Source organism: Ips typographus, linkage group LG1 (assembly GCF_016097725.1).
Source record: "Ips typographus isolate SLU linkage group LG1, UJ_Ityp_2.0, whole genome shotgun sequence".
NCBI lineage: Eukaryota > Metazoa > Arthropoda > Insecta > Coleoptera > Curculionidae > Ips > Ips typographus.
Genome location: NC_138422.1, coordinates 8,933,955 through 8,946,845, shown reverse-complemented (window position 1 = coordinate 8,946,845; position 12,891 = coordinate 8,933,955). Strand labels below are relative to the sequence as shown.

General features: G+C 32.9%; 1 protein-coding gene across 12 annotated transcripts in view; it reads right to left on the bottom strand.

Annotated features, from left to right (window-relative positions):
* bsk (mitogen-activated protein kinase dJNK) overlaps window positions 1-12,891 on the bottom strand; it is a 69,518-nt gene that overhangs the window by 17,312 nt on the left and 39,315 nt on the right. For 5 of the 12 annotated variants that reach the window (XR_014179490.1, XM_081988323.1, XM_081988369.1 and 2 more), the window contains one exon: window positions 430-484. The exons of 2 other annotated variants lie outside the window; for them this stretch is intronic. Coding sequence is in view for 4 of the 10 variants with exons in the window: in XM_081988323.1 (XP_081844449.1) it covers window positions 430-443 (14 nt within the window). In the remaining 6 variants the exon portion in view is untranslated. Of the gene's footprint in view, window positions 1-429; window positions 485-9,803; window positions 9,826-12,891 lie in introns of all 12 variants that reach the window. 5 more of the 12 variants (XM_081988331.1, XM_081988362.1, XM_081988377.1 and 2 more) reach the window with 2 other exon arrangements.

Genomic DNA, 12,891 nt, shown 5'->3' with positions numbered 1-12,891 from the left:
TTACATCTGAGACATTTTAAAAGAGTTCTAATGGGGAATATTTCTGAAAACGTTTATAATTTCACATTAATGTAAATATATCTCGTAATAATGCCGTTAAAAAACTAAGTCGTTTCAAACCAAAAATCAAGCTTATTCACATCAGCTCTTTAAACTTATTTCATAATTTTTGTCTTCATTGAAATAAAAAAAAGAGCATTCTAAAACACACTTTTGTGATACACACTGTATAACACGGAATAATTGTTTCGTAGTTCAAGATAACCCACACAAGTTGCACTAATTAACAGCTTCTGACGTTAGAAAATGTGGTTCTTGGGTTAAAAAAATGGTTAATTAAGCAAAATACGTTGCAAAGTTAATTAGAAAAAACGAGGTTACAACAAACTAACAAAGTCCGTTGGGGATCAGACCAAAACTAATACTTACCAAGAACGATCCATATTACTCGAGTTTCACAATGGACGGGCCGGAATAGTAAAGTCTGCAAGCAAAAAAGTACCACTAAGAAAGTTTTAATTACAAACTAAAGACGGGTTTCTTTGGATGGATGGCGAATAATACCAGTTTACATTTTTAATTTATAACTTCACGAAACTGAACAAACTCCAAAGCGGATGCAAGAGAAACCTGAAAGTTTATTTATTAGAGCCTCCCCGGTGAACGTTTGTAATATCCCCCCAAAGTTCCTAAGTAAGCGAGGAAATGCTGCATCAGAATTTTGTTTATACAGGGTGTCTCGGTAACTTAAACGACTTCAAAAATAATGGCATTTTGTTAACAAAATGTCCCAGAATTGCGATTTTTTTCAGGCAGTTTGAAATATTCTAGACTTTTGACACCCAGTATTTCTTATAGGTGAAAAACGCCTCAACAAAACATATAATGATGGTTAGTTAAAAAAAAAAATTATTTTGAATAATTGAAAAAACACATGTCCAGATTTGATGTCTGTTTATATTTCCGAATTAAAATTTAAAAAAAAAATTAAAATTTTAAAAAACCTTTTACCATAACCTAACCACACTCTGTTTCCGCATGTCTAATGCGCATGAACTACGAATAAGTCCACCAGGAATATCAAAATCTTGCATGTGTTTAATGCTGACCATTTGAAATCACATAAAACTTTAATTTAATTTCGAAAAATAATATCTATTTTGACTTGCTATACGCTTATAAAATTTGGCACCCTGTAGAGGCACTTAGTTTTAGGATGTCTTATTTTTAACTGCCACCAAAATTACACCATTCGTATCCATATGACTTTCCGGAACGGATAAAGAAAATTGGGTACCGGAAAAAAATAGAACAAAAAGTGATACATTATACGAGAAAAACAAATAATGGGGATTTTTAGCACAAAATACCCATTCAATTTGCATGAAACTACGATATTCCGCATAACAGCTTTCGGGCCTGGAGGCGCCAACAAATAGGGAAGACGGATCCGCAAATATCAGTTCTCAATAATTATTACCATAATCGCAATAAGGGGTTCAGAAACCCCCGAAATAGTTTTTGAATATATATCAGAAAATTATGTTTGATTATTTCCTTCAGTGTATTTGCAACCAATGAAATTCACAGAAGCTTTCAAATTTAACCAATGACAGTAGTTTTAAGTATGGTACAAATGCACTCATTCGTAGAAACGTGACATTTTCATAAAAAAATGTTATTTGTACGAAATTGCAATATTGAAGGTGTGGAGGGACTGGTGGGAACAATATACAGGATGTCTCAGTTTTAAGTTTATTTTTGACGAATTTTTTTGCAGATGCAATTTTCTTGGCTTTTTTCGATTTGACGAATAGTTTAAAAGAAAAAATGTATTATCACTGCATTAGAATTAAAATCCTCATTACAATTTCCTGATCAATGTTTATAAATGAACATAATTTTCTTCAAGCTTTAGGTTTGTTGTCAATAGTGTCAGCTAGTTTTTAAGGTTAGAATTTCTGTGTGGCTTTTGGCGGTAATCAGCAGAGTGGCCCTTTTCTGCATTTGTTTCTTTGATTTCTATTATTAATTGATAAATTTAAGGGCTCTTTCGTTAATAACCTAACAGTCAATCAATTTTAAATCATTGGCAAATAAACCTGTTACTCTTAAATTTAATGTAGCGTCAACCGAAAAGTTTTTGCAGTTCTAAAACTGATGATATTTTGTATATGAACTATACCAATTTATGAACTATACAAAATTCTGAAATACCCAGTAAAAAGTCAATTCTGACAAGTTAGCAATATTTTAAGCAGAATATTAAAATATAGGACAGTATAAACTTAGAACAAATTTCTTTTGCATAAAACCATGCAGCACTTATCGTATTCCATATTCGCCTATAAAAATTTATATGATATGAAATTGCAATCTTCTCGATAAATATCTCAATTTTTAAGACTTCCGTAGGTAATACGAGTACACAAACTTTCTACCTAAAAAGAAAAGGAAAAGTTAGGCTTACAACTGTATAGTCAAAAGTAAAATGGTATGTAATTCGAGAAGAATATGTATAAATGTCACTGAGGGAGATACCCCAATTAAAAATTTTTGAGAAAAATTAATAATCTTTTTTAAAAGACGAAAATATGTGTAATAAGCTTGATTTAGTAATGTCCGTACATTATTGTTTTAAAGTAGAGAAGAGGTGATAAAATCATGTTAAAATTAAGTAGTAAAACGTAACATATTCATTGCAAGGTTATGTCGTAATTATGGGTAATTTACAAAAAAAAGTTTTGTCATTAAATCAATCAGTTTCTACATTAACCAATTCTTGATAAATCTAACAATATAATAACTTTATAGTTGCTTGAAAAAAATAACCTTTACAATAATTGCTTAAATACTGACGATGACTTCTAGAAATTAGAACACAAGGGTTAAGACTACAAAACAACTAAACATATTAAAATTTCTAGTTTTGGCAACCTGCCAAAAGGTCACAACGAAGGGCTTTTTGGGCTTTTAGCCAAATTAAACTTTTCATTGTACTGGATGATAAATTGGCTAACGCGAATAAAACCATCTTGAAAATCTAAAAATGCGATGAGATGAGATATGAGAGGAGGAGGCGTAAAAGACACTCAGAGAAAAGAGTTATATTAAAAAAATGCTTTTATCTACTCCTAGCATGGTAATCATTCATTACATAGCTCATTTTGAGTTACGTAATGAGCGATTTTACCGCACTAGTGCGATAATAATCGATTTTATCGCACTAGTGCGATAAAACAACTTTAAATGAAAATTTCTGCTGTAATTGTTTATTGAATTTAAACATAACTTTGATAAAACCATGAACAGACCTATCTTAAATAATAACTATATTTTACTTTTTATAAATATTAAAAGTGAAATGAATTCCTGAATTAGAAAGTTCTTGGATCGAATTTACACAAAAAAGAAAAAAAAGGCTGGATGAACTATAGGTTGCTGCCAAGGTTTCAAAGTACACGAGTAACATTTTTTCTTGAAAAGGACTCTTTATGTTCTTGGTCTCGCACCAGGTGACAAAACGTTGATACATTTTTTCATATTTCTCCTTTGACTTGGCAGGCAACAAGCCAGATACCACGTTTGCGGCAGCTTCTTCAATATCTGACGGAAGTTCTTCAGACATGTTCATAACGAAATGCACTTTTAAAAATTTGTGACTGACACTGTTAAATTGTCGCTTAAGTGATATGTGGAAACAAATGGCCACCATGGCAACAACACCAAAACAGTACAGCGTAGATGACAAAATTTAAGGGTAACAAATAACTACCCGTAGCAAGCATATACGAGACGTTCCTAAATAGTTCACATTGCACAAAATATGAATTTTTTTCTTACTTTACGCTGCTTCTGATGGTCGTAGATAAAATGTTGTACATCACCCGTGGGGTATGGCAAATTAACGTACTCGTGTGATCACCACAACTCGGTCTACGACCTCGTCGTGGCAACACTCCCACTCGTGACTATAAAAATGCTCATACCCCACTAGTAATGTAAATAACTATTTCAAACGTTTTTTCTCTCATAAAACACTATAACCAAAAGAGCCATAATATTGAAAATATTGTAGTTTGATTGAGCATGCTAATTTTACCATATTGTTACATTTTCAAAGCTTTTCTATTTGTACTTTTTCGGAAATCGATCCTGCAACTCTTTAGTTTCCACGAAAAGTCAAAAGCAAACAAGCGTTGGATATCCTCGGCTTAAAGCTCAAACCCATTTTATAAAAGTAGCCTTTAGGGGCAAAACCGACGCATAAATCGGTAACTTAAATCTAAATTACCTTTTCGCGACAGAGGTACGTATTTGTCTGCAAAATTACCTCGTAAAGGCAGGGGCCGTCAAATATAATTTTCAAAGTTCTCGTTCGTATAATGCCCGCCGTGTGGATATTATTATAGGGCCGAAAAATGACCTACATAGCGTGCTGCAATAAGGGGGGAAAACGTTAATGCTGCCCTCGAACCAGCTCTAGCGTAAGGGTGAATAATTTAAAGTTTTGCAAGTGAAAACTAACTTAGCAGATAAAGTGAAAGGCTTGGAGCGCAGACTATAAATTAATTATTACTGCAAAATCTCAATAGGGCAAAGTAGCGGACCTTAATCGTAATTGATGCCGAACATGGCCGCTAACAGCATGTTTAGAGGTATATTTTCATGGTATAGCAGAGGGGAGACTATCCCCAAGTAGTCAACCGACCTCGTCTTAATATTATTCCGCTTTAAAAGCAGGAAATGTTAATTGAATAAAAACAAACGAGGCTAATCATTTAAAATTCTCTTTTGTACAAACAGCCATCGGCAACGTTTTGATTGGTAGGGGACCTAAACACTGTTTTAGTTAAGCCCCCAAAAAGATTTTAGGGCATAAAACCACAATAATTGTATTTTTACTGGCCCAAAACAAAAATTGAAATAGATGGTGATGTTAGTGTTTTTTTGTTACTAGACTTTAGAATAGAAAATAAATTGTAGATAATAGTTTGTAACAATTGGATTTTATAACTGTTTTTTAAATGTTAATCCAACCTATTTTTTTTTTGAGACATCTAGTGGTAAAATTTTAAATAGTCTGTCAACATTTGACAGCTGTCAGTTTCATTGTTTACTTTTGAAGAGCCAGGGGAATAAGGATTAATGTCCAAAAGAGTGCTTTCCAAGAACTGGATTGTATGGATTAATTTATTACTATAAACATTTGATTTGAATTAATGTAAATATTTTTGAAAGACAAAATCATTCTGAACATTTTTGGTATCTTGCAAGTTTCCGAAATCTTCGACTTTTTTTGGAAATTGCATCAACACTTTGAAAATTCTGCATCTTCTTCGTTTCTGGGTTTCAGCGACTGTAGTAGCACGGTTAATCATATACAAGGTGTCGAAAAAACAAAAATAAACAGTTAAATTTTAAACTAACGCTCTGCCAGTTATGACCGCGTTTAGCTGGTTCTGGTTTTACTCTCTGGTTTACACCCACTTAGAACCAGGAGAACCCGGGGAAGGTCACTGGGTGCAGAAAGTCATATTAAAAATTTGTAATAACTTGCAAAATTTTACTAACTCTAACCGGTTTCGAGATATTCGACTCTTCTTGAAAATTGCTTCAAAAATTAGAAAGTTCGATATTTCCGCCACTTTTGGGGTTTTAGCGACCGTACAAAGCTAAAAATGTTCGTCTTGAACTGCCTTTTCACCTCATGCTAAACGAAATACGATTGAACATACGCAGGGTGTTCAAAAAATAATAATAATAATAATAATAATAACAGTTAAATTTGAAACTAATAAATGTTCTCTGCCAGTTGTGACTCCGTTTACCTGGTTCTCAGTAGGTGCAACATTTCCGTACCTCCAACCGTTTCTGAGATATTCGAGTTCATTTTTTTTTAGAAATTGCATCAAAATTTTGAAAATATCATACTTACGCCATTTTTGAGGTTTAAGGGACTGTAAAAGTTTGTCTTGAACTGCTCTTTAACCTCGTGCTAACCGCAACAATTTTAAAAATATACTGGCTGTCTCAAACACAATAAGAAAAACAGTTAAGTTTGACACTAACGCTATGCCAGTTGTGACCGTGCTTACCTGGTTCTAAGTGGGTGTTAACAGTCCTCTGGGTGCAGAAAGTAATTTTAAACATTTTTCAAAATTTTAAAAATCCGGTATCTCTGCCATTTCTAGAGTTTCAGCGAGTGTACGGTGAAAATATTCGTCTTGAACTGCTCTTTTACCTCGTTCGAACCGGAACACGATTCAAAGACAGGGTGTGCATAAAAAAAGTTCTGTCAGTTGTAACCGCGTTTACGTGGTCCTATGTAAATGTAAACCTTCCCAATTAGATACAAAAAAGCACTCTAAACATTTTTGGTCTCTTGCCACTTTCAAACCTCAAAATGTTAGTCTTAAATTGCCCTTTCATTTCATACTAACTGCAACACAAGTGAACATACACAGGGTGTTCAAAATAGAAAAACAGATAAATGTTATATGAACACTCTGTCAGTTGGAAGGGTTGGTCACGGTTCTAAGGTGTAAACCTAGTAACTCTAGCCGTTTCCAAGATAGTCAACTTTTTTACTTGTTTTTTTTTTTTTTGGAAAAATTGTATTCAAAATTATTAGAACTACGCATCTCGGTTAATTTTTGGGTTGCAGGGACCGTAAAAAATCTAAATAATCGTAAAAACATTTTTATCAAAAACTGCTCTTTCTATTCATCTTCTACTGATCTATACTTGATTACTTTGTTAGTTAAAAAAGTCTGGTCAAGTACTCCTTAAAAATGTCAAACCGTTTGAGATGATGAATCCTATTTCCTCTAGTTAATATCAATTCTCAGACATTTTGATTTGTCCCCAGGGGAAGCTTTTTCAAGCGTTTTAGGAGTACATTTCGAAGTAATTCATAAATGCTACTAGACTAAAAAACAGATTTTTTCCATCAAAAAGACAGGAACTAAAACCGCCCTTTGTGAAGTTATTTTAAACGAGGAAAAACAGATTTAAATTACAGTTTGCAACTTGCCTTAAGCCAAAAAGAGCGCGGGTGGAATCCGACGTGTTTAACTTGCAAATCCCAATTTAGAGCCTTATTATTCGCTTATAACCGAGATCGATCCCCGTTACAAAAGGACCGCTTGCTGCATTGTAAATTCCCGTCGAGTGACTGACGTCAGCTAGTTATATTAACCGAAGCTGCGCTAGATCGAGTAGTCCTTTTATGGAAGAGATCGAAAATGAAGGCTGCTTAATAAAATGGTATAAGAAAGAAAATCGAAGTGTGCTTCAAAAATACAACCGTTCACATTAAAGGCAAAACGGATGTAATTCTATGGCAGTTTCGTCAAAAACTTCTTAAAGTTCACGGCACTCAACGAAAAACGTGTGGTGTTTCCAAAGACTAGGTTTTAGCAGAAACGTATAAAAAGGAGCAACATCCCAGGATCCTTTGGGACCATTTAACATTTTAGGGTTGATAGGTTGCTGGAGATAACGGCCAATTTTATACGATTTTATTGTTCCTCCGGCATTTCAGTTGAGATATACCTTAATTGCGCTTGTACTGAAAATACGTCCTGTTTGATGTGGCAATCTCAAGATATATCACCAAGAAAGTCTTATTTGCATCCAAAGTTTAGCTGTGTAATCGCATTCCGACGGTTTATCCGCTATTTAGGCAAAGCTATCTCTTAGATCCCTCAGATATCTTTGAACTTTAAACGGGTTATGCCCTTCGTCGATGTTCCTTAAACAGACTATTCGCATTCTCTCTGTGTTTCCAATGTCAAGGGTATGGAGCGAATGGAACTCAAAGTGAATTGCTTTCGGGTCTAACATAAATAAATAAATTAAATATTTATCTAAGAAAAGAAATCAATTACCAAACAACAACAGCGAAAAGTGTTATAAAAACACAACCCCTATTAGGTACGTGTTTAATACTTGGTGTCCCTGAATTGGTGTCAGAAACTGTAAGGAGAAGTAGTACCTGCAAAAATATGAAAAAAAGTATCTATTAACATACCCTCTTAAATGTCCCTTGTTCCTGATACAGGGTGAACCAAATCTAAAGGGACTAAGACTCTAAGTGAATTGAACATTAAACCTCAAGGAAATTATGTACAAATATAAAGTAAAAACCACTTTCAATAATTATTGTATTTTTTAAGAAGCCTGAAACTTTTCATCTCATCCTCTAAGTTATCCTCTCTCCCAAGTTATTCTAAATTATTATTATTGCAGGTGCCAAACCCTCCAGAAGATCTTTCGTTTAAATCAATTATGGAAATAGAGATTTAACTTACTTACTTTGATATTCCTTAATATTCTGCTTTACTTTAATACATCTGTATTTGTTAATACAAATTACCGTTGGAGACAATATTCGGAAACTCATAGCCTGGATAGGTCTATAAAGTAAATAGTATGTATTTTTAAAATAAAAATATTGTGTATATGTTCGTAAAACAAGAAGTATACTCCGTGCAGATATTTTATTATTAACTGACAGGTTTTGGCTTAAAAACTGACGAGCGGAGTAGGAGTAAGTTCAGGTTGGTAAAAGTGAAAAATAAACAGTAAATACTAAAAATTAGAGTGTAACAGTTTTTAGTTTGCAAGCCAACACGAGAAATTACAGTAAAAAGTAATAAAATAACAAAATAAAATAATGTTATTAAAATAAGGGCCTAATGAAAATTTACGGTGTATGCAGAGTCCGAGTTCGTTGGTAAAAAAACTAATAAAGTGAAATTGCTGAAACAAGCATGAAAAATGAGGTAAAAGAAAACATTAATTACCATTTATGCGACGACATAAAAAAACTTATAATTTATTAAATTTAATTAAAATTTACTGTATGCGCTGACATGATTTACAAGACAATTTGCGGATAAAAATCCATAGGAGGAAATCCATTTTTTTTTGTAATTTTGTTGATCTTTAGAAATACCAGGTTAAAGATTTTTATTTAGTTTTTCAACCACGTCAATGGCAGTTTTGGAATGAAAACATTATTAAGGTACTTTTTACGAAGAATTCTATGACGCTTTCAGAAAAGATGTATTGTCATTTCTTTTCGCGTTATGTATCATAACTTAGATAAACCTTATAAAAGCCATTTTTTCAAACGTTCCTAATGCTTTGTTAAGAGGCTTTTGTAAAATGTGCTGACATAATTAAAAAATTCGTGGGGTCATTTGTTTCCAATATATCGATATATCTTATTATCAGTTATAAAAAACTACAGTTAATTTTCATCGTTTTGGAACATAACTATATCAATAGTTCCACCTCCAATAATAATTTAAAACTAACCTAAACACAACAAAAAGATTTTCAATGGAGTTATTAAAATATTATCGACAAGCATTAGGAAATGGATTCATTTGAGTTAAACAGTAATGTACACATGGATTAACTGATAGCCTTTCTGAATTAATTATGAACATTAATGTGTCGCTGAGTTTGTATTGGTTGACAATATTCAATAGAGAAATATTGCAAAAACTTTATAGTTTTCAAGGTTACTTCACCTAAAAACCTAAAAGTCAACCAAAGTCCATAGACAGCTAACATTAGATAGACAAATCATAACATTCTCATCTAATCCCAATTTACTAGTCATTTTTCGATTGAAAAACTCGTAACAAATAGTAAGTTATACACATTTAACTCACTATTACATTGTTGTAACATGACAAGACATAAGAGTCCCTGTACAAAAAGTAAATAGAAAATAATAAGTAATTGATACATTTAATTTAATTAAGTAAGTAACATAAAATACATACCAGATACAAAAAGCAATGTTATCTGAAACCAAAAAAAACAACGTTAAATTCGCTCTAAAATTTTAATGATCATTTCAATTCAACAACATCCTAAAACTAACTTTCCATACAAGAAAAACAGCGATCCCCAAACGCATTGACACGAATCATTCGAAAAAGAAACTTTCCTGACTTTAACGTTTTTCCCGAACAGGCTGTGAAAACTTCGCAACAAACGAACTTTTCCAGTTCAAAAGCTTTCCCATTCGTGGCGCGGCATCCGGAAACCCTCCTCATTAACCGTTCTCCGGGTGTCTTGCAATTACTCTTCCATTGCCATTCTAATAAACCAGGCAAGAACTCGGAGAGGGGTCGAATGGTTTAAACCGAACCGGGGAAGGGAGCAAAAACGCGAGCTCGCATTTTTGAAAATTTCACCAGGTTTCGGCAACGCTAACAAACTTAACCTGAAAGTTTGCGTTCTACCTGTTTTTATGTTCGATATAAATTTATAATTAATGGAAAAGTGGATGCTTAGTGGGTCTAAATAAACCAGAAGTTATATACTGTATGTCGAATATCGTAGTTCAATTTATTAATTAATTATTATAATATTATGAAACTCACACTCATTTTGCTCAAGTAATCTGTGCGATTTTGCCATAAAAACTGAGGATAGTTTGAGGTAGAAATGGACCAAAATGACGTTTTTTTTGAAAAAAAAATTTAATAAATTATGCATTTCTTCAAATAGTTATTTGTGTTACAAGGGGAGAGGGTGCAACTTTTGCTCCCGCCAACAATTGGGCCCAAAGAAAATACTTTCACACCCTAGAAAGTAAAAGTGATATTTCAGGGAGGAAAGTTTTATTTTCTATAGGGGTCGTAGAAAAAAAGATTATCACGTTTTTGACACATCTGCAGACTGTTGTAAAAGTCAACTTTAAATATTTTTGATTTCCTCCAGGTATCAAAAAGCTTTAATTACAGCAAAAACAACCCATATCATTAGGGTTCAAATTTGCTTGAAATAAACCACTATCTCAATGGGTTTTGCCATTTTCACAATTTCGGTTCGTGGTGGACCACCGTGTATATAAAAAAAAATTGGATAAATGTACACATTTTCAAAATATTTTAGATGAATTGATCCGATTAACTTTGGAGTTAAGATAAACTCTCAGAATCGAGGTTGTTAAGAGTGATTCACCCTGTACTTTGTGGGCAAACCACAAAAGAAAGTAATTTCAAAGACGAAGCTGCTTTTTGCCATTAAAGCAAGGGAGACCTGAAAGATTCCAGCAATTCGTTCAACGTCAGTCCATGTTGAACCTTTTACCTTACTATCGAATTTCCTAATCGTCGAAAATGCTCTTAGAGTGACAACGACTGGGGGGTTGGCAGGCCGCATATCGTTTTCCCCTGTCGTCAGGAAATTCGTTTAGACCTCGGAAATAGTTTTAGGTGGTTGTTTACGAAATTCAGGGCAGTAAACTCGATTAATAAATCTTAATTTTTGGTGACCACAATCCCTTTCTAAGAGTTGTTGTTTCCCCATTATTCCACTAACCGAACAAATACTGAGAACATCCTAAAAGAATCAATGGTTCAAAACAAAATGTTTTTTTTGTCGATTTCTATTGACGCACACAAACACATTCTCGTATAACATGGAAGGTTCTATTCTAACACAAATTCCTTCGTAGATCTTCCCTAAATGTTCGAATACGAAAATCAATCTGGGTAGGGCTTTTGTATTTGCATACAAAATCTGCCCGAATAAAGAAAACTTTTAAAATATAAAGCTGGATAGCGGACGCGTATTGTTAGTGGAAAATGATGGGAAACTCGATTGATTTGTTTGGTTTCCCATTTCTTTTAGTTGAAAACTGTGATTATTGCAGTTGAAGTGCCATTTTCATGCAGCACCAGTACTGTAGGTTTGAGGTTAAAAATATTACTAATTACTTTGCCTGTCGAATAAAATGTGTTGAAGAAACCTGTAACCTAGTCTATGAGAACTATTTTGAAAGTGTGATCTAACAACCAGAATAGCCATAAAGAGTTAATAGTTATTTGATATTAAGAGTGAAAAGTACGGCATTTTTTCGTTGCGTGCTTATTTTCTAGAAGTTTCAGCTTTCCAGTGATCGTTTTGAGCTGTGCCAGATGTGGTCTTCTTACCAAGACAAATGGATTTATTCAGTTACATCAAAAATTCAATCAAATAATTCATTAGTAAATATTTGGCACCCTCTAAATTCAGTTCTGGAGGATTCTAATTGGAATATGAAATAAAATAACATAACACTTTATTAGGTCTAGGTATAAATAAAATACTAAAATTTTGTTTAAAAAACTAGTTAAATATTTTAACTGATTTATGATAACTGACTGATAGTTGATTTTAGCTCTAACTATTTAATCTTCGAAACTTTTCAAACTGTAATTGTTAATAAATTCACAATTTTAATAACAAACATCACCTGTACACTGCTAGCAATTTGGGAACCCTAAAGTCAATACAATTATTACATTTTAATTTTTTCGAGTATCTTAACTGTCACGGTGCCCTGTTTCTAGTTAGGGATTTTCCATGTGACGTTAAGCCTTAAATTTTCAATGGAAGCTTTTTCGAATTAAATTCATGAAGTACATGTCGCCAATTGAGGTAAATGTATTGATTAATTTTAAGTTTGAGATTAAATATTATATTAGGAATAGTATTATAGAGTAATTTTTCTAACCGATCGTTTGGATAATTTGAAATTCTTGTTCAAAAAACATAATTTGTGCTTAGCTAACCTAGAAATTCGTTTAGTGACCTATTGAGTCAAAGCGAGAATGGCAATTAGTTGGTCAATTTTTTATAATAATTACAATAGTTAATCAGACTTCAAAAATACATATCTGAACCAATGATGGGGGAGTATGAACTACCATTTATTTGTTTTCCTTTGTGAAAGAAACATAACAGGGACTTCATTCAAGGTATTCATGTTTTTTCCTATTTTTTGACAGCTAACTTAACATTTTTCTTTCTGAAATATGAAAAAAGTGTTTCTTTTGCGTTCGTCTAACTTTCCTAAAAGTTTTTACGTAGTACGTA